This window comes from Pseudoliparis swirei, chromosome 10 (genome assembly GCF_029220125.1).
Source record: "Pseudoliparis swirei isolate HS2019 ecotype Mariana Trench chromosome 10, NWPU_hadal_v1, whole genome shotgun sequence".
Lineage (NCBI taxonomy): Eukaryota > Metazoa > Chordata > Actinopteri > Perciformes > Liparidae > Pseudoliparis > Pseudoliparis swirei.
In genome coordinates this window covers 548,880-573,733 of record NC_079397.1, presented here as the reverse complement: position 1 = coordinate 573,733, position 24,854 = coordinate 548,880, and the positions used below count along the sequence as shown (strand labels likewise).

The following is a 24,854-nucleotide window of genomic DNA, read 5'->3' as shown; positions in this document are numbered from 1 at the left end:
GCTGGCAGTTTAAATCATTAAAATAAAAATTGATAGAACACAAAATAAAACTTTTAATTTATTTCCATGTATTTAGTTTTACGTTCAAACATCTGGTCCACAAACACAGAAGAGGACCTTCAAGAGACCTTTAAGAGACCTTCAAGAGACCTTTAAGAGACCTTCACGAGACCTTCATGAGACCTTCACGAGACCTTTAAGAGACCTTCACGAGACCTTTAAGAGACCTTCACAAGACCTTTAAGAGACCTTCAAGAGACCTTCAAGAGACCTTCATGAGACCTTTAAGAGACCTTCACAAGACCTTTAAGAGACCTTCATGAGACCTTCAAGAGATCTTCAAGAGACCTTCATGAGACCTTTAAGAGAACTTCATGAGACCTTTAAGAGACCTCCATGAGACCTTTAACAGACCTTCATGAAACCTTTAAGAGACCTTTAACAGACCTTCATGAGACCTTTAAGAGACCTTTAACAGACCTTTAAGAGACCTTCATGAGACCTTTAAGAGACCCACAACACATTTACCCACATCTAGCCACTACACAGACAATCAAAAGGGACATGGTCCCCAGAGGATCGGGTCCAGGGACATGGTCCCCAGGGGGTCCGGTCTAGCGGAAGTCCTCGGCACAGAACATGCCCTTGGCGCGGCGCAGGATGGAGTCCTTGGAGGCGTCGTAGGGGTGCTCCTTGGAGGGGATCTCCAGGACCGCCGGGATGGAGCCCATGTGGCCGTCGATGGCGTGGCGGATCAACTCGGCGATGAACTGGTTGATCAGGATGATGCCGATGTCACTGCGGCACAGGAAGCTCCTGAGGACAGACGGACAGGAAGTGAGGACAGACAGGCGGGAAGTGAGGACAGACAGGAAGCTCCTGAGGACAGAGAGGAAGTGAGGACAGACAGGAAGTGAGGACATACAGGAAGTGAGCACAGACAGGAAGTGAGGACAGACAGGGAGCTCCTGAGGACAGACGGGCGGGAAGTGAGGACAGACAGGAAGCTCCTGAGGACAGACGGACAGGAAGTGAGGACATACCGGAAGTGAGCACAGACAGGAAGTGAGGAGACAGGAAGCTCCTGAGGACAGACGGACAGGTAGTGAGGACAGACAGGAAGTGAGGACAGATGGACAGGAAGTGAGCACACAGGAAGCTCCTGAGGACATACGGACAGGAAGTGATGACAGACAGGAAGTGAGGACAGACGGACAGGAAGTGAGGGCAGACGGACAGGAAGTGAGGACATACTGACAGGAAGTGAGGACAGATGGACATGAAGTGAGCACAGACAAGAAGTGAGGACAGGAAGCTCCTGAGGACAGACGGGCAGGAAGTGAGGACAGACAGGAAGTGAGGACAGACGGACAGGAAGCTCCTGAGGACAGAAAGTGAGGGCAGACAGACAGGAAGTGAGGACATACTGACAGGAAGTGAGGACAGACAGGAAGTGAGGACAGATGGACATGAAGTGAGGACAGACAGGAAGCTCCTGAGGACAGACGGGCAGGAAGTGAGGACAGACAGGAAGTGAGGACAGGAAGTGAGGACAGACAGGAAGGACATGACGTCAGAGATGGCCCGTCATCCACCAAGATGGAGGCCGTGCTCAGGCTTCTCACTTGAAGGTCTCCTCGATCTCCGTGACGCTCGTGTCCTTCTCCACCACCAGGAAGTTGGGCTTCCGGTTCTTGTTGAGCTCCCCGACGCCGCCGAGCAGGAAGCCCGTGCACGTGTCCTCGTCCCCGATCACGGCGATCAGTTTTCCGCGTCCAGCCATCACGAGCTTTCGGTGTTTAACGGAGAGACGCAACCGGAGCTTCGCTTCGTGAGACGCTGCGGGTCATGTGACCAGGTCAGCTGACTGCCTCTTCCGCTTGTGCGCGCGCAGCCTGCTGCTGTGACGTACACGCGAAAACAAAGAATCGAAAACTGACCGTTGCTCTTTAACTACATTGAATCGAATCTAAACATTACTTTACATTGAAACAATAACACGAAGTATATAACATCGGGTAAACGGCAAACAATGACGTCATGTTTAGCCGTGCTGCCTTCACTGCTCGTAGTCTGGAGATATTAATCTAATTGTTGAAGGACCCATAATTCATAATATCTAGTTTGTGTGTAAGAGAAGATGTATGAAGAGGATTAGTGGTCAACAATAGAATGTGATATTAATAATATAAAGCACTTTGTACCAATGGTTTCCGTACAAAGAAACATTATATATTATGTTATTTAGATATATAATTCTATACATTATATGGTATATATTATATTATGTGTTATAGATTATATATTATTATAAATTATGTCATATAATATATGACACATATGAAATAAAGCTTTTCTTCCTTCGTGTTAATATAGTGATTAATTTCCGAAAGGACGTGAACGTCTCAACAGTCACATGACAAATCACGAGACTGTGGACAATTTTTAATAAAGTTTTGTAAAAGACCTACTGCGCATGTGCATAACGAGCTTACTCGTAAGGAAGCCAGAAATGCAGCTTAGCTCCAGCTCGTAAACACGGTAGAACAAGAAATGGTGAGCTCTGATATATATATATATTTATATGGATATACATTTATGGCCCTGATACTTTCAATGGTTCATGTTTGACTTTTATCATATAAAGTTATGTGAATTCTCGATGTGGCGTTCAAGCGCCTCGGACTGTCAGCTCCTCTGATCCTGAGTCTGTTGTTGCAGACGACAGCGGCTTTGACTGCGGGTCTGGAGCGGATCCCGGATCAGCTCGGGTACCTGGTCATCAGTGAGGACGGGGTTCTGGCCGTGAGTAGTCCCGGAACCAGACCAGAACCCAGACTCTATTCAGAGTCCTGAATGGAGTCTGGTTCACGGTGGAGATGGTGAATGGAGCTTTTTAGAATCAGGAAACATGTTTTAGTCTCATCTAGGGCTGCAACTAACGATTATTTTGATAATCGGTTGATTATTCTATCGATTAATCGATTAATCGGATAAAAAAACAAAAACACTTTAATTGTCAACCCTTTATTCAAAACAGGGTCCGTACGGTCATGGAAAACCTGGAAAAGTCATGGAGTTTTTAAATGGCTATTAGCAGACCTATAAAAGTAATTGAAAAAAATAAAATCCCAAAATATTTGGAAAAGTAATGCAAATGTGTTTTATTCACATTTTAATTTACACGGTATATATACGGTATGCTTTGGAATTCTCATTGTTAGTTTAAATACTACATCTTCTCACTTTGTCACGTATAGACAGAGTTTTCACAAAATGTTTAATCATGGAAATTTGGTTTAGTCATGGAAAGGTCCTGGAGACCCACTGGTCAGCATGTGGATGAACCTGTTCACTGGTCACCATGGTGATGAACCTGTTCACTGGTCACCATGGTGATGAACCCTGTTCACTGGTCACCATGGTGATGAACCTGTTCACTGGTCACCATGGTGATGAACCTGTTCACTGGTCACCATGGTGATGAACCTGTTCACTGGTCAGCATGTGGATTAACCCGTCAGAAACAGACTGACAGCTTTCCTCTCCTGAGCAGTGGTCCCCATGTGGCCCCCTGAACAATATCAGAGACGCGTTCCGATTTATTATTTTTTTCACCTGACGTGTCGCGTCTCGGCCAATCAGCGTTCAGATGTCGACAGCGTTTGGGAAGTTAGGTTAGCTTGAATGTTAGTCCGCTACATCTGCTGCCGTCACGCTGCACGGTGTAGCGATGCTAACAAAGTACCGTACGTTAAAAACGATGTGATTTAGCATATTTTTAGTATCGATACTTCATTAAAAGAGCGATCAGAGCGCACGCGCTGTTCCGCTCCGTTAAATGTCTGCGCGCGCAGCGCACACAGCGAGTGGGCGTGGCTTATCTCCGTTGCCTTTCACCGTGGAAAAATATTTTCCGCTATCCACCACGGAATAAATAACCACGTTTTCTACGTTATCCTCTTGTGGAAATGCCACACACGTGGTGACATGTAGCGCCCTGGTGTCTGGAGTCATGACGTCACCCGGAGGCGCACTCAGCTCCGTGAATGTCTCCGACGACGTGAAGGACTTCCGCATCCAGCGCCACGCGAGCAGCAGCAGCCAATTAGATTCATCAACAGAGGAGCAGCTCAGCGCTGATTGGCTCTCACAACGCAGCGTTCCGTCTCTCCACTCCGCTCTTGTTTCTCCTGCGCCGCTCTGCGCTCAACTCAACTTTGTTTATACTCCGTGACTTATTGAGTGCCGTAATAATCGCTCGACACAACGAATCGATAATGAAATTCGTTGCCAACTATTTTAATAATCGATTTTTATCGATTCGTTGTTGCAGCCCTAGTCTCATCCTCAAGAAGGAAAAAGAGATCAAGTTTATTATTTGTTCTCTTGTGAGAACAAAGACAAATCTAATAAAAATGGGCAATTATCGTTGTGACAAGTGTATATATGTATAAATATATATGTATATACACATATATATGTATGTATATATATATATACACATATTTGTATGTATATATATATACACATATATTTATGTATATATGTAGATATATATATATATATATTAGAGATGCACCGATCAGGTTTTTTGTGCCGATCACCGATCACTGAAATCAGTACCTGCCGATCCGATAATACCGATCACCGATCACGGTGTCGATTGAAGCATTCTATTTATTGTGGAGCATTATTGCTATGAGGACTATGAGGAAATACATATATAAAGCACCTCAAACATTAAAGAAATTACAGATTTCTTTAAACATTTAGGACTTTTACTTTGAAAAATGTCCTAATTGATACATTAAAATTATTTGATTGCTATTGTAGGGGATTTCAGATATGTATGGAACACATCTGCATTATTCATTTCCTGGAACTTTTGGGGAAATCTATTTACAGGACTTTTCTTAACATACAAAAGACTGACTTATTTTTATAAACTCTTCCTTGGTCCAGTAAAAATGTTTTAATGTGAGCATAATTTAAGCTAAATCTCAGAAACGATCTATAAAGATACAAAATCAGTTCATTGTTTACTTTTATATGCTAGTAGTGTATGATTTGTTGACATCTTATTTTGAAAAGCGGATGTTGTTTCACGTGGTTCTTTCCGCTAACTCTATCAAACCCCTCTTAGCTCCCGATGGAATGTGTTTAGCGTGAGCGTCTCTAGGGGCAGACATGTGAGAGTCGGCTGAGTCGACCCAGAGATTCAACTCGGGGGACGGGGACGCCGCTCGGTGGTGAGGATCCCCTCTGACCTCTGACCTCTCATTCTGCGGCCCTCGCCGGGCGCATCGTCTCCGTTGCACGGCGATTGAAACCTCTGATATGTGTGTACAGATTGTAAAGCACTCCGAGACAAATTTGTGAAATTGGGCTATACAAATAAACTGAATTGAATTGAATTGATAGTTCTCGCAGATGTTACGTCATCTGATCGGCCGTTTTGATCGGTTTGATCGGCCGTTTTGAGAACACCGATCAAAACCGATAATGGCAATATCGGCCGATATGGATCGGCGCCGATCAGATCGGTGCATCCCTAATGTATATATATGTATGTATGTGGATATACATATATATATACACATATGTATGTATATATATTAGGGATGGGCAACGATTACAATTTTTAATTGCATGATTTCCCTGATTAATCACGATTAATCGCATTTGTATACGCAAAATCCAATAATTAATTCAAAAGTAGTGTATAGCGCACTTCTATTTTAAATGTTGCTGAGATTAAACATCTCTCTTGTTCTGCCTGTTTTGTGATATATATGCCTAAAAGGTGCCTAATATTTCTAGACTGAAATAATATCGGCATTATAATTATTATAACTATGAGGATTTTTTAGTTGCCTGTTTTGTGGAGCCCCCTCAGGACGTGGTGCCCTCGCACAGCGCGTAGTGCGCTATGGGAGCGGCGGCGCTGGGAGGAGTTTACAGCACAAACAACAATGAACTAGTGGAGGCGGCGAGGTGCTCCGTGTTGCCAGGTTGGAGATGGTGAAGTATCGTACCAAAGGCTCAACATGGTTGTATTTGGAGGATAATTATCGTGTATCTGGCAACCCTGAGATCGGTCGACCAATGACTGCTCTCTATTCTGTCAGCTCACGCAAGAAGGTGGAACGTAAGGGAGATACCATTTCCACAACTTGTAAGGGGTAAATACTAGTTTATGAAAACCTAGAGAAACACAAATATCTGACGAAGCAAAATCCCGACGTTTTTGGAATCCCTGCCGGACGCATTGTTTAGGTCTCAGAAGCAGGACGTGTCCGGGGAAAGAGGACGTCTGGTCCCCCTCACTAACCGGCCTGCAGTAGCTCTCCACTTCGCTGAGGCGTTGGTTCTCTTGGTTCATCTCCTCCCTGCAGCTCGTCTGCCGAAGCCTCGCTCCACTGTGTTGGTTGTATGATTCGCTGCATCAACGGTGTGTTTAGCATGTAAATGATATTTAAGACTGGAAGTCCTCCGGTGATGAGACGATTCATCTTGGCAGTGTTACATATGACTTTGTTTCTGTCGACTCCGCCGTCTTTAAGAACTTTAAATTGAAAATGGCCATTTAAAATCTCCGTACTCTTCTCCATGTTTGTTAAACCCCGAATGACTTTCTTTTCCGGTTCCGCAGCAATCAGTAGCAGACTTTTACAAAATAAAAGCCTGTGAGCAACACACTTTTACAATAATAAAATAAATAATAAAACCTGCGTTAACGCGCGATAAAATAATTGTCGGCGTTAATTAGGGTTAGGGTTAACGCAAGATTAACACGTTAACGTGCCCACCCCTAATATATACATATATGTATATATACATACATACCTATATATACATACACTACCGTTCAAAAGTTTGGGATCACTTAGAAATGTCCTTATTTTTCAAAGAAAAGCATTGTTTTTTTCAATGAAGATAACATTAAATCAATCATAAATACCCTCTCTACATTGTTAATGTGGTAAATGACTATTCTAGGTGGAAACGTCTGGTTTCTAATGAAATATCTCCATAGGTGTATAGAGGCCCATTTCATCATCACTCCAGTGTTCTGATGGTACATTGTGTTATTGCCTTAGAAGACTAATGGATGATTAGAAAACCCTTGAAAACCCTTGTGCAATTATGTTAGCACAGCTGAAAACTGTTTTGCTGATGAGAGAAGCTATAAAACTGGCCTTCCTTTGAGCTAGTTGATTATCTGGAGCAGGGGTCACCAACGCGGTGCCCGCGGGCACTTGGTCGCCCGTAAGGACCAGATGAGTCGCCCGCTGGCATGTTCTAAAAATAGCTCAAATAGCAGCACTTACCAGTGAGCTGCCTCTATTTTTTAAATTGTATTTATTTATTTAGCTATTCTTGTTTAAATCACACTTACATGTAACTTACAAATGACAATATATATATATAAACACTTAAAATGTAAAATGTTTTTTGTGTTTAATATAAATGAACTCTGACCGAGTAAAGTTCAAAGGTCAGTATTGTGCATGACCAAAACGTAGCGTTTGTTGCGCTCTTACAAACAAGCTAACGTTAGCGGACGCAGCTAATATGAGGAGAAGAGTTACCCCAAAAAATGTCAGAAAAAAGAAAGAAAACATATCATTTTCACGACGAATGGGAGGTAGAGTTTTTTACCACTGTGAAAGGATCCTGCGTGTGTTTAATTTGCGGGGCAACTGTGGCAATAGCAAAGCGGCACAATGTGGAGAGACATTTTACTACGTGTCACACAAGCTACCATGCTAACTACCCACCGGGCAGCGCACTGCGCGCAGAACAAGCCCGCGAGTTAAAGGCAGCTTTGTGCAAACAGCAGTCTTTTTTCACTAGACCGGTTAAAAACTCCCAAAAAGCAACCGAAGCCTCGTTTAGAGCTACGCAATTCTTGATGAAGAAAAAGAAGGCATTTACAGACGGGGAGGTTGTCAAAGAAGCAATGATGATAATTGCTAAAACTGTGCTTGAAGACGAAGTATGGAACCGATGTACTCTCCAGTCTCTCCGATGTTCAACTCGGGCAACTACAATGGTAAGAAGAGTGTCGGCGATGTCTGGGAACTTGACCGACCAGCTGGACCGTGATCTGGCGAGGTGCCGGTGGTTCAGCATCCAGTGTGACGAGTCGGTGGACAGCAGCAGTACGGCGCAGCTGATGGTCTTTATCCGGATGGTGTTTGATGATTTCTCCACAAAAGAAGAACTTCTGACACTACTGCCCCTGAAGACAACTACGAGGGGAGTTGACATTTATAACGCAGTGAAGGAGTTTTTGGTGGTTAAAAAAGGTGCCGCTGGAAAAGCTGGTATCAGTGACTACGGATGGGGCTCCTGCTATGATCGGCCGACACATAGGATTCGTTGCTCACTGTAAAGCTGACCCAGAGTTCCCAAAGTTTCTGCAGTACCACTGCATCATACACCAGCAGGCCTTATGTGCAAAAGTGATCTGCTTGGAGCACGTAATGACTCCCGTCGTGAAGATCATAAACAGCATCCGCTCCAGAGCTAAACAGCACAGGACATTCAAGGTACTTTTGGAGGAGCTGTCAGCTGAATATGGTGACCTGCTACTACACACAGAAATCCGATGGCTCAGCAGGGGACGAATTTTGCAACGTTTTTTGTCACTTTTGGGTGAAATCAAAGAGTTCATGCAGTCCAGAGGTGAGGACACCGTGCTGCTGGAGGACACTGAGTGGATACTTGACCTTGCATTTTAACGGACATTACTGGAAAACTGAACAGTTTGAACTGTGAGCTGCAAGGCAAAGGTAAAACTATCGCCGATATGATAAGTGCTTTAAATGCATTTAAAGCTAAGATGAACCTTTTCTCTGTGCATTTACAGAGTAAAAAAGTGCTGCACTTTCCCTCTGTGCAGATGGTGCTGAAAGACAATGCTTCTGCATCTGAGACTTTGACAAAGTTGCAGAAAAGTACTCTCAGGTCATAAACAGAGTTGGGCAAGAGTTTGAGAACAGGTTTTGTGACCTGGATCAGCTTGAGCCATGTGTGTCGTTCATTTCTAATCCTTTCATGAACGTGGACATATCATGCATTGCTGAGCAGTTAAGTGCAACATTCAGCCTGGATGCTGAACAGGTGGAGATTGAAATTGTAACACTGCAAAATGACCTCCACCTCAAAGCCCACCAGGCTGCACCAAACTTTGGTGCCTTGTTGACACAGAAAAGTACAGTGGTGTATGCGCAGCAGCTATGAAGGTTGCAAGCCTGTTTGGTTCAACTTATCTTTGTGAATCAGCCTTTTCTGACATGAACTTCATCAAGAACAAACACAGAACACGCCTCACTGATGCACATCTGCAGGACTCACTCAGAGTTGCAGTGTCAAGTTACACACCAGAGTACAACACACTAGTTAACAGCATGCAATGCCAGGCTTCCCACTAACTGACAAAGAAACAGATAACAAATTTGGTGTCCAGTTCAAAGTGTGACATGATTTATTTAAAAATTTGAGAGTTGACTTTGTATTTTACATGAGTTATTATTTGTACAAACATGGTGCAAAGTAATTCATGATTTGTTAAAAATGTTAGTGGCTAGCTAGTTAAAATGGGATATTGTGATTTCACAAGACTGTCTTAGAAGTGATCATTTAAAAATGTTCAATTTGAAAATGTGCACTTAGAGAAAATATAAAAATAAAGTGTTGCATATTGATATTTATCTGTTTCTATATATATTTATTGTGAGAAATCATGAAGATGATCAGTGTTTCCACAAAGATAAATATCATTAATTATTAATAATAACATAGAGTTAAAGGTAATTGAGCAAATTGGCTATTTCTGGCAATTTATTTAAGTGTGTATCAAACTGGTAGCCCTTCGCATTAATCAGTACCCAAGAAGTAGCTCTTGGTTTCAAAAATGTTGGTGACCCCTGATCTGGAGCATCACATTTGTGGGTTCGATAAGACTCTCAAAATGGCCAGAAAAAAAGAAGTTTCCTGTGAAACTCGCCAGTCTATTCTTGTTCTTAGAAATGAAGGCTATTCCATGCGAGAAATTGCAAAGAAACTGAAAATGTCCTCCAGCGGTGTGTACTACTCCCTTCAGAGAACAGCACCAACGGGCTCTAACCAGAGCAGAAAGAGAAGTGGGAGGCCCCGGTGCACAACTCAGCAAGAAGACAAGTACATTAGAGTCTCTAGTTTGAGAAATAGACGCCTCACAGGTCCTCAACTGGCAGCTTCTTTAAATGGTACCCGCTAAACGCCAGTGTCAACGTCGACAGTGAAGAGGCGACTCCGGGATGCTGGCCTTCTAGGCAGAGTGGCAAAGAAAAAGCCATATCTGAGACTGGCCAATGAAAAGAAAAGATTGGTATGGGCAAAAGAACACAGGCATTGGACAGAGGAAGATTGGAAAAAGGTGTTCTGGACAGATGAATCCAAGTTTGAGGTGTTTGGATCACACAGAAGAACATTTGTGAGACGCAGAACAGGTGAAAAGATGCTGGAAGAGTGCCTGACACCATCTGTCAAGCATGGTGGAGGTCATGTGATGGTCTGGGGCTGCTTTGGTGCTGGGAAAGTGGGAGGTACCAGGTCAAAGGGATTTTAAATAAGGAAGGCTATCACTCCATTTGGCAACGCCATGCCATACCCTGTGGGCAGCGCTTGATTGGAGCCAATGTCCTCCTCCAACAGGACAATGACCCAAAGCACACCTCCACATTGTGAAGAACTCTTGAGGGAAGAAGCAGGCAGTAATGGAGTGGCCAGTCACCAGATCTCAACCCCATTGAGCTGTTGTGGGAGCAGCTTGACCGTATGGTCCTCAAGAAGTGCCCATCAAGCCAATCCAACTGGTGGAGGTGCTTCAGGAAGCGTGGGGTGACATGTCAACAGATTACCTCAACAAATTAACAGCTAGAATGCCAAAGGTCTGCAATGCTGGAATGGCTGCAAAAGGAGCATTCTTTGACAAAAGCAAAGTTTGAAGAACAAAATGAATACTTCAAATACAAATCATTATTTCTAACCTTGTCAATGTCTTGACTATATTTTCTATACATTTTGCAACTCATTTGACAAATAAAAGTGTGAGTTTTCATGGAAAACACGAAATTGTCTGAGTATGTATATATATATACACGTGTGTATATATATACATACATATATATATATTAGGGCTGTGAAACGATTAAATATTTTAATCAGGTTAATCACAGGTTTCTGTGGATTAATCATGATTAACCACATATTACCGATATTCTCGGTATATTTTTGTGAGAACATAAAGATTTATGACAAAAGACGGATATATACATTTATACACAGGGGCACAGAACTTGCTCACCAGAGCTCTGCGGCGCGCGAGACGGAGCTCGGAGTCGTGTTAACGCGACACTAGAGACAGAATGAATGCTGCTGGAGAGACGACCAACAACAGACGGACTGGAAGCTCATTCTGCGCATGCGTTAAATGCGGTAAAAAAATTAACTAATTAATCCTGGAATTTAATCATAACGCGTTATTTTTCACAGCACTAATATATATATGTATATATATGTGTATATACACCATCACTTTATTATTGTGATGTTTGAGCCGTGACCTTTGACCCCGTGCCCTCCCCAGTCAGCAGGTGAGCTGGAGAACGACGAGCACACGGCGGCCGTGATGATGCAGATGGTTCGCACCGCGAGTCGGTTCAAGTTACCGGGGTCCGCCGAGCCGCCCTTCAAGCGCATGTCAGGTAACCAATGCCGTCTCAAGGTCAGCCGCTCACCCGGGGGTCAGCCTCTCACCCGGGGGTCAGCCGCTCACCCGGGGGTCAGCCGCTCACCCGGGGGTCAGCCTCTCACCCGGGGGTCAGCCTCTCACCCGGGGGTCAGCCGCTCACCCGGGGGTCAGCCTCTCACCCGGGGGTCAGCCTCTCACCCGGGGGTCAGCTGGTCCCCTCTGTGTGAAGCCCCCCCCTCCTGACATGTGCTCTTCTCTCTCCTCAGTGACTCTGGAGGACTTCGTGTTCATGGTGACGGTTTCTGGTCAGAAGGTTTTCGTGGTGAAGCGTCAGAACAACCAACAGGAAGCAGTCACCGCGTAGAGACACACAGGACGTGGGGACCGTATAGAGAGACACACAGGAAGTGGGGACCTGTAGGTCAGGGGTCACCAGTGGGACTCTACTACATGGTTTTGATTTGTGTATTTGACTGAATACAATAATGTAAACTGTTAATAAGATTATGAATAAAATGATCGATTGAACGAGCTGCGACTCAATTTGAATCAGTTTGACTGAAACAAACCAATTTAATGTCTAAAGGGTTTCAGGGTTCCTATTCCGATGTGTCAGGTGACCAGATCAATAGATGTCATGTGACCAGATGAACAATAGATGTCATGTGACTAGATGAACAATAGATGTCATGTGACCAGATGAACAATAGATGTCATGAGACCAGATGAACAATAGATTTTATATACTATATATATATTAAGGTTTAATATACTTTATTAATAAGGTTTAATATGCTTTATTAATAAGGTTTAATATGCTTTATTAATCAGGTTTAATATGCTTTATTAATATCCGATGAGTTTACATTTAATTCAGGCATGAGAATCCCTCACCTTTCGGCGAAATTCGCCGTTTTGAAACCAAAATAGGTGACTGACGTGAATCGTGTAGATCCGAAGAGTTTTTGTTTTGGGGGAGGGGGTCAATTGGCCGGCCGGCGTTTATGAGATTGGAGTGGGACACGGAGAAAATGTGGAGTGGTGCTTTTCGCAATAGAACATCTTTGATGGGCACGTGTCGCGTCTCGGCCAATCAGCGTCAAGATGTCTTCAGCGTTTGGTGGTTTAGCTTAGCTTGAATGTTAGCCCGCTATCTGCTGCTGTCACGCTGCACGGTGTAGCGATGCTAACAAAGTACCCGTACGTTAAGAGCGATGTGATTTAGCATATTTTTAGTATCATACTTCATTAAAAGAGCGATCAGAGCGCACGCGCTGCTCCGTGTCGAGCTGTCTGCGCACACTACGCAGCGAGTGCCGTTAAGTGGCGGAATTTTCGGCTTTAAAAATAAAAATTAAAAAAGATGCCAGAAGTGAAATGTTTAAGTTCAGTCTGTAAAGTTCTGTTTCTGTAACTCTCCAGCTGCTCATCCTGATGAACTCTGTATCATCTGGTCAGATACAGACTAACAGTCTCATAGTGATAATCAATGCTATGATGGCTCCATGTAGTTTCATTCATATCTTGTAGGCTAATACTAATAATACTGTCATTTGTTAAGTGTTGAAAAAGTTGGTAAATAGTGAACATACAGATATTTTATTTATTACTATTATAGATAAATATACCAGGATCGTATTTATGGTACTGTTTTATGGTATTGTATCAGTATCATGATATTTATGGCAGGTATGGCATAGATTAGAACATACGTGTCAAACTCGTGGCCCGCCACGTCATTTTATGTGACGACATTCTTGTGTCCTTAAGATTCACTTGTTGGTTCATAATTGACTGTAAAAGGGAATATTACTAAATAGTTGTGTTGTGCATACTGTGATATTCAAACTGCAACATCTTTTCATTAAATACATTTGAGAAGTTAAAAATATCCCTCGATTTAGGTCTCAGCTTGTCATTCAGGGGTGATAGTGCGTCCCAAAGCCAGACCAGTGGAGAACCACTGCCCAAACCAGTGGAGAACTACTGCCCCAGACCAGTGGAGAACCACTACCCAGACCAGTGGAGAACCACTGCCCAGACCAGTGGAGAACCACTACCCAGACCAGTGGAGAACCACTGCCCAGACCAGTGGAGAACCACTGCCCAGACCAGTGGAGAACCACTGCCCAGACCAGTGGAGAACCACTGCCCAGACCAGTAGAGAACCACCTGTCTCAACTGTGACAAAGATTTTAACAAAGTTAATGTAATAATGTTTGTTTGATCTTTGATAAAGTAATGTGGGTTAAAATAAATATAATTAAATTAAATAGATGTATTGTATAATATTAAATACATTTGCATATATAGTTATACATTTATATAAGTACACCTAAATAAACAAACAAATGCAAAGACAGTTATTTAACAATATGTTCTGGAGTAGTTAGAATTATACCGTGTTAGTGACAACCGGCCCTTTGAGGGCCGCCATGAGGCGGATGTGGCCCTCGGTGAAAATGAGTTTGACACCCCTGGATTAGAAGATCGTGACAACCAGGTAGAGGCAGAACAGACTCAAGGAACAGACTCGAGGAACAGACTCGTGGCTCAGCAGAGCACAAGACTTGAAGACTTGTTCACGCCAAAAAAAAAAGGAAGTTGGTTCATGAATGACTATATTATATACAATATTACTATTATTATAGGGCCCACTGACTTGGTGTCAGAATGGAGGAACTATAGATTATCATACAACGTCCAACATCGATGTTCGTGGAAGTCACCAGCACCCCCCCCCCCCCGCGCGCCTATCCTTCTCACCTTTTTCACCCCTGACCCGTTTTCATGCCTGTTAATTGATCTCGTTGTAAAAACGAGTCAAATACATGATAATTATTTATAAATATTTGACTTCAGTTTTTATAAAACCAAAAAACATCTGTCCCAGCTGAGAAGGAAAAAAAACTTTATTGCATCGTCGTTGATTCTTGACATTTTTAAAGAATGACGAGGCCTTCAGGGTCGGCTCGGTGGAATCAGTCATCGCACCACAGGTAACTGTCACCTGAGATAAACCCCGCCCCCTGGTAACTGTCAACTGAGATAAACCCCGCCCCCTGCCCACAGGTAACTGTGACCTGAGATAAACCCCGCCCCCTGCCCACAGGTAACTCAGCTGTGGTTGCCCCTCCCCCTGAAATTAACCCCGCCCACAGGCACACTGACATCACTTCCTGTCACATGATCCTGATACATGCAACAACGATAACAGGAAGAACAGAAGCAGAAGAGCTCGGAGTCCATGACATCACTTCCTGTTACAGACATGAATAATTTAAAAAACAAACAGTTCAGGTAAACCTTCCTCCTCCTCTTCATCACTTTGTACACAGCGTCACCCGATGACATCGCCCATGACATCACCGATGACATTGCCCATGACATCACTGATGACATCACCCATGACATCACCCATGACATCACTGATTACATCGCCCATGACATCACCGATGACATCACTGATTACAGCACCCATGACATCACTGATGACATCGCCCATGACATCACCCATGACATCACTGATTACATCACCGATGACATCACTGATTACATCGCCCATGACATCACCCATGACATCACTGATGACATCACCCATGACATCGCCCATCTTCCCGTCAGCTGGTCTAGTGCTTCGACAGCTCATTGGACAGCCAGTCCAGACCCTCGTAGAGACCCGTCCCCTGGGTGGCACAGGTGGCCTGGACATGCCACTGGGGACAGACAGGAGTATTGATCACTGATCACTGGGCTACTGATCACTGGGCTACTGATCACTGGGCTATTGATCACTGATCACTGGGCTACTGATCACTGGGCTATTGATCACTGGGCTACTGATCACTGGTCTGATCGCTCGTGTATTGAGGAGTATTGATCCTTACGGTCTTGCTGCGTAGGCTGTGCAGACCCAGCTTGTCGGTGAGCTCGCTGACCGCCATGGCGTTGGGGAGATCCTGCTTGTTGGCGAACACCAGAAGCACCGCCTCCTTCAGCTCGTCCTCATGGATCTACAGAGCGATGACGTCATCGATGAGAAGACTCATGGTGGACATAATAATAACACTACATATATAATATCTTTATTAATGAGAAGCCTTCAGCTAATAATAAATATATAATACAAAATATATAATAATACTAAATATGTAATTATATTAAATATGTAATAATAATATATAAAATGTCATGAAGGAGCTTCTGTTCACCTCCATGATGCTGAAACATCCACATATCACTCTGCAGAAGACAGACAGGTACACAGATGGGTACACAGACAGACAGGTACATAGACAGACAGACAGACAGGTACACAGATGAGTACACAGACAGACAGGTACACAGACAGACAGGGACACAGACAGACAGGTACACAGATGGGTACACAGACAGAGAGGTACACAGACAGACAGACAGAGAGGTACACAGACAGACAGACAGGTACACAGACAGACAGGGACACAGACAGGTAGACAGACAGACAGGGACACAGACAGACAGGGACACAGACAGACAGGGACACAGACAGACAGACAGGGACACAGACAGACAGACAGGGACACAGACAGACAGGGACACAGACAGGGACACAGACAGACAGGGACACAGACAGACAGACAGGACACAGACAGGGACACAGACAGACAGACAGGGACACAGACAGACAGACAGGGACACAGACAGGGACACAGACAGACAGGGACACAGACAGACAGGGACACAGACAGACAGGGACACAGACAGACAGGGACACAGACAGACAGACAGGGACACAGACAGACAGGGACACAGACAGACAGGGACACAGACAGACAGGGACACAGACAGACAGGGACACAGACAGACAGGGACACAGACAGACAGGGACACAGACAGACAGGGACACAGACAGACAGACAGGGACACAGACAGACAGACAGGGACACAGACAGGGACACAGACAGACAGGGACACAGACAGACAGGGACACAGACAGACAGGTACACAGACAGACAGGGACACAGACAGACAGACAGGGACACAGACAGACAGGGACACAGACAGACAGGGACACAGACAGACAGGGACACAGACAGACAGGGACACAGACAGACAGACAGGGACACAGACAGACAGACAAACAGGGACACAGACAGACAGGGACACAGACAGACAGAGACACAGACAGACAGACAGGGACACAGACAGACAGGGACACAGACAGACAGAGACACAGACAGACAGACAAACAGGGACACAGACAGACAGACAGACAGACAGAGACACATACAGACAGACAAACAGGGACACAGACAAACAGGGACACAGACAGACAGGTACACAGACAGACAGGGACACAGACACACAGACAGACAGACAGGGACACAGACAGACAGACAAACAGGGACACAGACAGACAGGGACACAGACAGACAGGTACACAGACAGACAGACAGGTACACAGACAGACAGGGACACAGACAGACAGACAGGGACACAGACAGACAGGTACACAGACAGACAGGGACACAGACAGACAGACAGACAGACAGACAGGGACACAGACAGACAGGGACACAGACAGACAGGGACACAGACAGACAGACAGACAGGGACACAGACAGACAGACAGACAGGGACACAGACAGACAGACAGACAGGTACACAGACAGACAGACAGACAGGGACACAGACAGACAGACAGGGACACAGACAGACAGACAGACATACAGGTACACAGACAGACAGGGACACAGACAGACAGACAGGGACACAGACAGACAGACAGGTACACAGACAGACAGGGACACAGACAGACAGACAGACAGGGACACAGACAGACAGACAGGGACACAGACAGACAGGGACACAGACAGACAGACAGACAGGTACACAGACATACAGGGACACAGACAGACAGACAGACAGGGACACAGACAGACAGACAGACAGACACAGACAGGGACACAGACAGACAGACAGACAGGGACACAGACAGACAGACAGACAGACAGGTACACAGACAGACAGACAGACAGGGACACAGACAGACAGACAGACAGGGACACAGACAGACAGGGACACAGACAGACAGACAGGGACACAGACAGACAGACAGACAGGTACACAGACATACAGGTGAGCACAGCTTGAAGTCTCACCATCTTGGAGAGTTCCTCAGCAGACTCGGCGACTCTCTCTCGGTCGTTGCTGTCCACCACAAAGATCAGACCCTACAGGGGTCAGAGGTCAGAGGTCAGGCAACAGGGCCTACAATGACCTTTGACCTCACATACGACCTCCCGGACCTTTGACATGCTACTATAGTCCAGTACTAGGCTGTGTAGATAGTCTGAATGATGTGTAAGCTCCGCCTCTTTCAAGGACATGTGGCTCCAGTTGTGACCCGGGTCCCTGGTCCCGGGTTCCAGGTCCAGGGACCAGGGACTCGGGACCAGGGTCCAGACTACGAGAACAAGCCGGTTCAGAAGGGTCTCTCGGTTGTGTACCTGAGTGTAGTGGTCCTGGTCTTGGTACCTGAGTGTAGTGGTCCTGGTCTTGGTACCTGAGTGTAGTGGTCCTGGTCTTGGTACCTGAGTGTAGTGGTCCTGGTCTTGGTACCTGAGTGTAGTGGTCCTGGTCTTGGTACCTGAGTGTAGTGGTCCTGGTACCTAAGTGTAGTGGTCCTGGTCTTGGTACCTGAGTGTAGTGGTCCTGGTCTTGGTACCTGAGTGTAGTGGTCCTGGTCTTGGTACCTGAGTGTAGTGGTCCTGGTCTTGGTACCTGAGTGTAGTGGTCCTGGTCTTGGTACCTGAGTGTAGTGGTCCTGGTCTTGGTACCTGAGTGTAGTGGTTCTGGTCTTGGTACCTGAGTGTAGTGGTCCTGGTCTTGGTACCTGAGTGTAGTGGTCCTGGTCTTGGTACCTGAGTGTAGTGGTCCTGGTCTTGGTACCTGAGTGTAGTGGTCCTGGTCTTGGTACCTGAGTGTAGTGGTCTTGGTACCTGAGTGTAGTGGTTCTGGTCTTGGTACCTGAGTGTAGTGGTCCTGGTCTTGGTACCTGAGTGTAGTGGTCCTGGTCTTGGTACCTGAGTGTAGTGGTCCTGGTCTTGGTACCTGAGTGTAGTGGTCCTGGTACCTGAGTGTAGTGGTCCTGGTCTTGGTACCTGAGTGTAGTGGTCCTGGTCTTGGTACCTGAGTGTAGTGGTCCTGGTCTTGGTACCTGAGTGTAGTGGTCCTGGTACCTGAGTGTAGTGGTCCTGGTCTTGGTACCTGAGTGTAGTGGTCCTGGTCTTGGTACCTGAGTGTAGTAGTCCTGGTCTTGGTACCTGAGTGTAGTGGTCCTGGTACCTGAGTATAGTGGTCCTGGTCCTGGTACCTGAGTGTAGTGGTCTTGGTACCTGAGTGTAGTGGTTCTGGTCTTGGTACCTGAGTGTAGTGGTTCTGGTCTTGGTACCTGAGTGTAGTGGTCCTGGTCTTGGTACCTGAGTGTAGTGGTTCTGGTCTTGGTACCTGAGTGTAGTGGTCCTGGTCTTGGTACCTGAGTGTAGTGGTCCTGGTCTTGGTACCTGAGTGTAGTGGTCCTGGTCTTGGTACCTGAGTGTTCTGGAAGTAGTGTCTCCACAGAGGACGGATCTTGTCCTGACCGCCGACGTCCCAAACTGTGAAGCAGATGTTCTTGTACTCGACCGTCTCCACATTGAAACCTGGAAAACAAGAACAACAGAACCCTGAAGACCAGAGGAACCAATGGTCTACAGAACCCTGAAGAGAGGAACCAATGATCTACAGAACCCTGAAGACCAGAGGAACCAATGGTCTACAGAACCCTGAAGAGAGGAAGCAATGGTCTACAGAACCCTGAAGACCAGAGGAACCAATGGTCTACAGAACCCTGAAGAGAGGAAGCAATGGTCTACAGAACCCTGAAGAGAGGAACCAATGGTCTACAGAACCCTGAAGACCAGAGGAACCAATGGTCTACAGAACCCTGAAGAGAGGAACCAATGGTCTACAGAACCCTGAAGAGAGGAACCAATGGTCTACAGAATCCTGAAGAGAGGAACCAATGGTCTACAGAACCCTGAAGAGAGGAAGCAATGGTCTACAGAACCCTGAAGACCAGAGGAAGCAATGGTCTACAGAATCCTGAAGAGAGGACCCAAAGGTCTACAGAACCCTGAAGAGAGGAACCAAAGGTCTACAGAACCCTGAAGACCAGAGGACCCAAAGGTCTACAGAACCCTGAAGAGAGGAACCAAAGGTCTACAGAACCCTGAAGAGAGGAACCAAAGGTCTACAGAACCCTGAAGACCAGAGGACCCAAAGGTCTACAGAACCCTGAAGAGAGGACCCAAAGGTCTACAGAACCCTGAAGACCAGAGGACCCAAAGGTCTACAGAACCCTGAAGACCAGAGGAACCAAAGGTCTACAGAACCCTGAAGAGAGGACCCAAAGGGAGAGGTGTGTTCAGCGTATTGATTACCGATCGTTGGGATGGTGGTGACGATCTCTCCGAGCTTCAGTTTGTACAAGATGGTCGTTTTACCAGCTGCATCCAAACCGACTGAAAGACAAAGACAAAGATAAAGACAAAGACACACACACACACACACACACACACACACACACACACACACACACACACACACACACACACACACACACACACACACACACACACGCACGCACACACGCACGCACGCACGCACGCACGCACGCACGCACGCACGCACGCACGCACACACACTTCCGGTTAGCTGCGTTAGCTTCTATCTCCCGTTGAAGTCGTTATCGTTATCGTTTCGTAAATCTGAACATGAGCACCCGAGGGTCTAGGGGTCTGGGTCTAGGGGTCTAGGGGTCTAGGGGTCTAGGGGTCTGGGCACAGTGCGGACTCACCCATCAGGATCCTCATCTGCTTCTTCCCGAAGAACCTGGAAAACAACGACGAGATGGTGAGACCCATTTTAACGAAGTCCCGGTTCCGCTGCTGAGTTAGGGAGGACCCGGACTAGGGGTAGACCCGGACTAGGGGTAGACCCGCAGAGACAAGGAGATCAGGATCAGATGGGGTGGGGTGGGGGGGGGCAGCTCTTCCTCATGCCACGTCCGGGCCAACGCGGAAAAAATGACGTCACTGTAAAAACTTTATTGAAACGCAAAGATACGCGAAGCGTCCAAGTTCTACCGGAGTTCCGTATTCTCAATATTTAAGATGTGATCCGTGTTCGATAAAGAGTCCTAAGTGATGATCTTTTTATCTTAATATGAATCATATACATATTCTGTTTGCCTTTAAACTATTAGTAAAATAAGAAATACGAATTAACAAATATAATATGTATAATAATATATATAATAATCAATATATGTTATTGACTCGAGGAAAGCCTCTAATACCTCTAATAGCATTGCGTTAAACATGTCATCCTCCATTTGTTTCCCCACTGAAATAGATGTTCCTTATATTCATTATATAGTATTATTATTGAATGTACATTATACTTCATTCAAGATTGAAATACAAACGAGCATAACATGGAATCCATGTTAGATGAATATACATATTTTATTTGGCAAAATGGATAAAATAATTTGCCAGTAAAAAAGCAGAAATACACATTAATCGACTTAAAATTAACGTAATGTTCCGGACGTCCCTGAACGCACCATGGACTTCCGGGTTCTAGTTCCGGTTCAGACCAACATGGCGGCTGGTGGTCGGCGGTCTCCTCAGACTCAACTCTGATCTCATCGTCATATTTAGTTCTATAGCGAAATAAATACGACCAGAAGCATTTAGTGTCGGTGAGAGATTATTACTCCGAATGTTTGAGTCAAACACGTTCGAGTCTTTAACGAGTTAAATGTTTGCTTCTTTACCTTTAAATGTTTGTTTTGTATGTTAGCAGACACGAGTTTATAACATCTGCTTAGTCACAGCCGGTGACTCCATGTTGATTCATTAATTAAGAAGAAGAAGAGTTCGTATGTCATCATTAAATTAGTAAAATGTTCAAATCTAGCTGTTGTCTCTTTTCAGAAACCAACAAGTTGAACCTGGTCCTGCATGATGATGGTCCTACCCGACCCGAGACCACCATTCTGATCGGATGTTGGTAAACCGCCAGTCTTACCTGACCCTTGTAGACCTTCAGAGACATGGAGAAGTTCGGGATGACTTTTGGGGGCGGTCCCGGCAGGAAGGAGTTGCTGGACACCATTGAGTCCCAGAAGAAGCAGCTGGTCCAGTACCAGACTCGCTTCAAAGACGTCGTCCAGGCCTATAAGAGTCTTCTGAAGGAGAAGGAGGCTCTGGAGGCCAGTTTGACGGTCTTGATGGTGGACCTGAACCAACAAGGCCAGAACTCTCCCACCACCTTGGACCTCCATGAGGACGGCTGCTCGCTGCACAGCGAGGACAGCCTGGACACGCCCAGTGAGACCACCAGAGGGGACCGGGGCGAGGAGGACCAGGGCGGCTCAACGGTACGTCTTGCTTTAAGAAGTTAGTTGTTTGAGAGTTGTTGGTTTTTAAGACTTGTTGCCACTGAAGACGTCGGCGGTTTAAGGTGCCGAGTTCTCTTCCTGCAGACACTGCGGTCCGGCGGCTCAGAGAGCAGCGCCGTGGGGGCGGACCAGCAGCAGGCCACACCTCCGAGCGCGGAGGTGGACCGCCGAGTCGCCCAGCTGAAGAACCAACTGAGCACGCTTACCGGCGCCCTCGCCACGGTGACCCACGAGAAGTCTCGGATGGAGGCCAGCTTTCAGGCCGACAAGCGTCAGCTGAAACAGGAAGTGGAGGCGCTCCAGGACCGCCTAGTCGCCGCGAGGGCGGAGCAGGAGGCGGAGCTGCGCACCGCACTGCAGCAGTTGGCCGAAGGCCGCGCTCGTATCATCACGCAGCAGCACGAGCGGGAGCAGGAGCAGGGAGACCACGCCCAGCAGCTCCGGGAGCTGCAGAGGATCCTGCAGCAGGAGAGAGACCTGCGACAGGATGTGGAGCTGCGCCTGCAAGACGCCGCTCTCCTCGTGACATCGCAGGCCGTGGACCGGGGGTCGGAGTCCGAGGCGCACCTGAACCAGGTGAGGGAGGAGAGAGACGAGCTGAAGAGGAGCCTGCAGGCTGCTGAGGAGGACCAGAAGAAACCAGATCCCAGAGTCCACAAACTGCAGCATGAGCTGACGGAGCTGAAGAAACACCTCCAGCAGCAGATGCACCTCGAGACCAGAAAGGTAACACTGAGACCCTGACCAACGAAGAGCAGGTCAAACCAGCCCTGACCACTAACCCTCAGGGACTGTTGGTGTTTCGGCAGGCGTGCGAGGCGGAGGAACGCGCTTGTGAGCGCGCTCAGGCTGCAGAGACGAGGGTCGCCAGTCTGGAGCAGAGGGTCTCCGAACTCTCGGAGGTCCTCGGTTCTTGTGAGAAGTCGAGGCAGAGAGACCAGCACACGGCTCAGAGACTCAGAGACCGGATCCTGCAGCTGGACACAGAGAACAAGACGCTCGCCGCCTCCAGCAGGATGACCTCTGACCTCGGCGTGGACGAGTCTCGGCTGGACATCGGCGTGCTGAAGGAGAAGCTGCTCTCGCTGGCGGCTCAGAGGAACCCGTCCCAGAACATGCAGAGCCTGGTGGAAAGCCAGGCCGAGCTTGGCGGAGACAAAGCCTCCGCGTTCTACCAGCAGGAGCTCCAGCAGCTCAAGGACGAGTTTGAACGCTACAAGCTGCGAGCGCAAGTGGTGTTGAAGAACAAGAACGCCAAAGATGGCTCCCAAGCCAAAGAGCTGGAGGAGGTCCGGGACCAGCTGTCCGAGCTCAGGGAGAAGTACATCAACCTGCGGATTCTGAGCGACGAGGCCGAAACACGACACCGCCGCGAGCTGGAAGAGCGGCGGCGGCGGGCGGCGGGGCTGCAGCATGCTCACGAACAGGAAGTGGAGCGGGCGGAAGCGTCTCATCGGGACGACCTGCTGCGGCTGGAGGCGGAGCTGCACAAACAGAGAGAGAGGACAATGGCGCTGCTCGGCGAGAAGGACCAGGAGCTGGAGAGGCTGCGGGCCGCCGCGCCGCGCCGCCGCGCCGACGAGCGCGAGTCCGGCCCGGAGACCGAGGGCGACGTCATCAGCCAGGCGCTGCGGCGGGCAACGCCCAACGAGCCCACGCTGCTGCTGTACGCCGAGCATCTGGCCAGGAAGGAGGTGGAGGCGGGCGGCCTGCGGCGGCATAAACACCGGCTGGAGGAGGACGTCCACCAGCTCCAGGCCCGGCTCATCGCTAACGGGGAGCGCCACGACGAGGAGGCGTCACAGCTGAGAGTACAACTCGACAAACTGATCAGAGATCAGAGCCGAGAGGGCGCCAACATGGAGTACCTGAAGAACGTCACCTACAAGTTCCTGACACTGCAGGACGCCAGCGGGAGGCAGCAGACGCTCAACGCCATCCTGACCATCCTGCAATTCAGCCCGCAAGAGAAACGCACTGTCATGGGGCTGCAGGGTGCCACCTGGTGGCCCAACAAGAGATGAGACACCTGGTGGCCCAAGAGATAAGACACCTGGTGGCCCAAGAGATAAGACACCTGGTGGCCCAAGAGATAAGACACCTGGTGGCCCAACAAGAGATAAGACACCTGGTGACCCAACAAGAGATGAGACACCTGGTGGCCCAACAAGAGATGAGACACCTGGTGGCCCAACAAGAGATGAGACACCTGGTGGCCCAACAAGAGATGAGACACCTGGTGGCCCAACAAGAGATGAGACACCTGGTGGCCCAACAAGAGATGAGACACCTGGTGGCCCAACAAGAGATGAGACACCTGGTGACCCAACAAGAGATGAGACACCTGGTGGCCCAACAAGAGATGAGACACCTGGTGGCCCAACAAGAGATAAGACACCTGGTGGCCCAACAAGAGATGAGACACCTGGTGGCCCAACAAGAGATAAGACACCTGGTGGCCCAACAAGAGATAAGACACCTGGTGACCCAACAAGAGATGAGACACCTGGTGGCCCAACAAGAGATGAGACACCTGGTGGCCCAACAAGAGATGAGACACCTGGTGGCCCAACAAGAGATGAGACACCTGGTGGCCCAACAAGAGATGAGACACCT

The 24,854-nt window shown here is 47.2% G+C and overlaps 4 protein-coding genes across 5 annotated transcripts; 2 read left to right on the top strand and 2 right to left on the bottom strand.

Annotated features, from left to right (window-relative positions):
* Positions 1-45: 45 nt before the first annotated feature.
* On the bottom strand, positions 46-1,853 carry atp6v1f (ATPase H+ transporting V1 subunit F). The gene is made up of 2 exons (XM_056425005.1): positions 1,626-1,853; positions 46-816 (listed from the first exon to the last, which is right to left on the bottom strand). The coding sequence occupies exons 1-2, from the start codon at positions 1,781-1,783 to the stop codon at positions 615-617; spliced, it is 360 nt and encodes a 119-aa protein (XP_056280980.1). The 5' UTR covers positions 1,784-1,853; the 3' UTR covers positions 46-614.
* Positions 1,854-2,453: 600 nt separating this feature from the next.
* lamtor4 (late endosomal/lysosomal adaptor, MAPK and MTOR activator 4) lies at positions 2,454-12,278 on the top strand. The gene is made up of 4 exons (XM_056424519.1): positions 2,454-2,556; positions 2,722-2,805; positions 11,642-11,759; positions 12,013-12,278. The coding sequence occupies exons 1-4, from the start codon at positions 2,554-2,556 to the stop codon at positions 12,108-12,110; spliced, it is 303 nt and encodes a 100-aa protein (XP_056280494.1). The 5' UTR covers positions 2,454-2,553; the 3' UTR covers positions 12,111-12,278.
* A 2,362-nt stretch (positions 12,279-14,640) lies between these two features.
* On the bottom strand, positions 14,641-20,845 carry LOC130200326 (ADP-ribosylation factor 4). 2 transcript variants are annotated; one of them, XM_056424517.1, is made up of 6 exons: positions 20,628-20,843; positions 20,212-20,292; positions 19,322-19,431; positions 17,890-17,961; positions 15,634-15,759; positions 14,641-15,462 (listed from the first exon to the last, which is right to left on the bottom strand). In XM_056424517.1, the coding sequence occupies exons 1-6, from the start codon at positions 20,692-20,694 to the stop codon at positions 15,376-15,378; spliced, it is 543 nt and encodes a 180-aa protein (XP_056280492.1). In that variant the 5' UTR covers positions 20,695-20,843; the 3' UTR covers positions 14,641-15,375. The 2 variants fall into 2 exon arrangements, with proteins under 2 accessions (XP_056280492.1, XP_056280493.1); XM_056424518.1 differs by lacking the exon at positions 17,890-17,961 and having other exon boundaries at positions 20,628-20,845.
* Positions 20,846-21,344: 499 nt separating this feature from the next.
* gcc1 (GRIP and coiled-coil domain containing 1) lies at positions 21,345-24,419 on the top strand. The gene is made up of 4 exons (XM_056424947.1): positions 21,345-21,536; positions 21,772-22,217; positions 22,323-22,964; positions 23,048-24,419. Exons 2-4 carry the CDS (start codon positions 21,891-21,893, stop codon positions 24,260-24,262), a joined length of 2,184 nt encoding a protein of 727 aa, XP_056280922.1. The 5' UTR covers positions 21,345-21,536; positions 21,772-21,890; the 3' UTR covers positions 24,263-24,419.
* Positions 24,420-24,854: the final 435 nt, after the last annotated feature.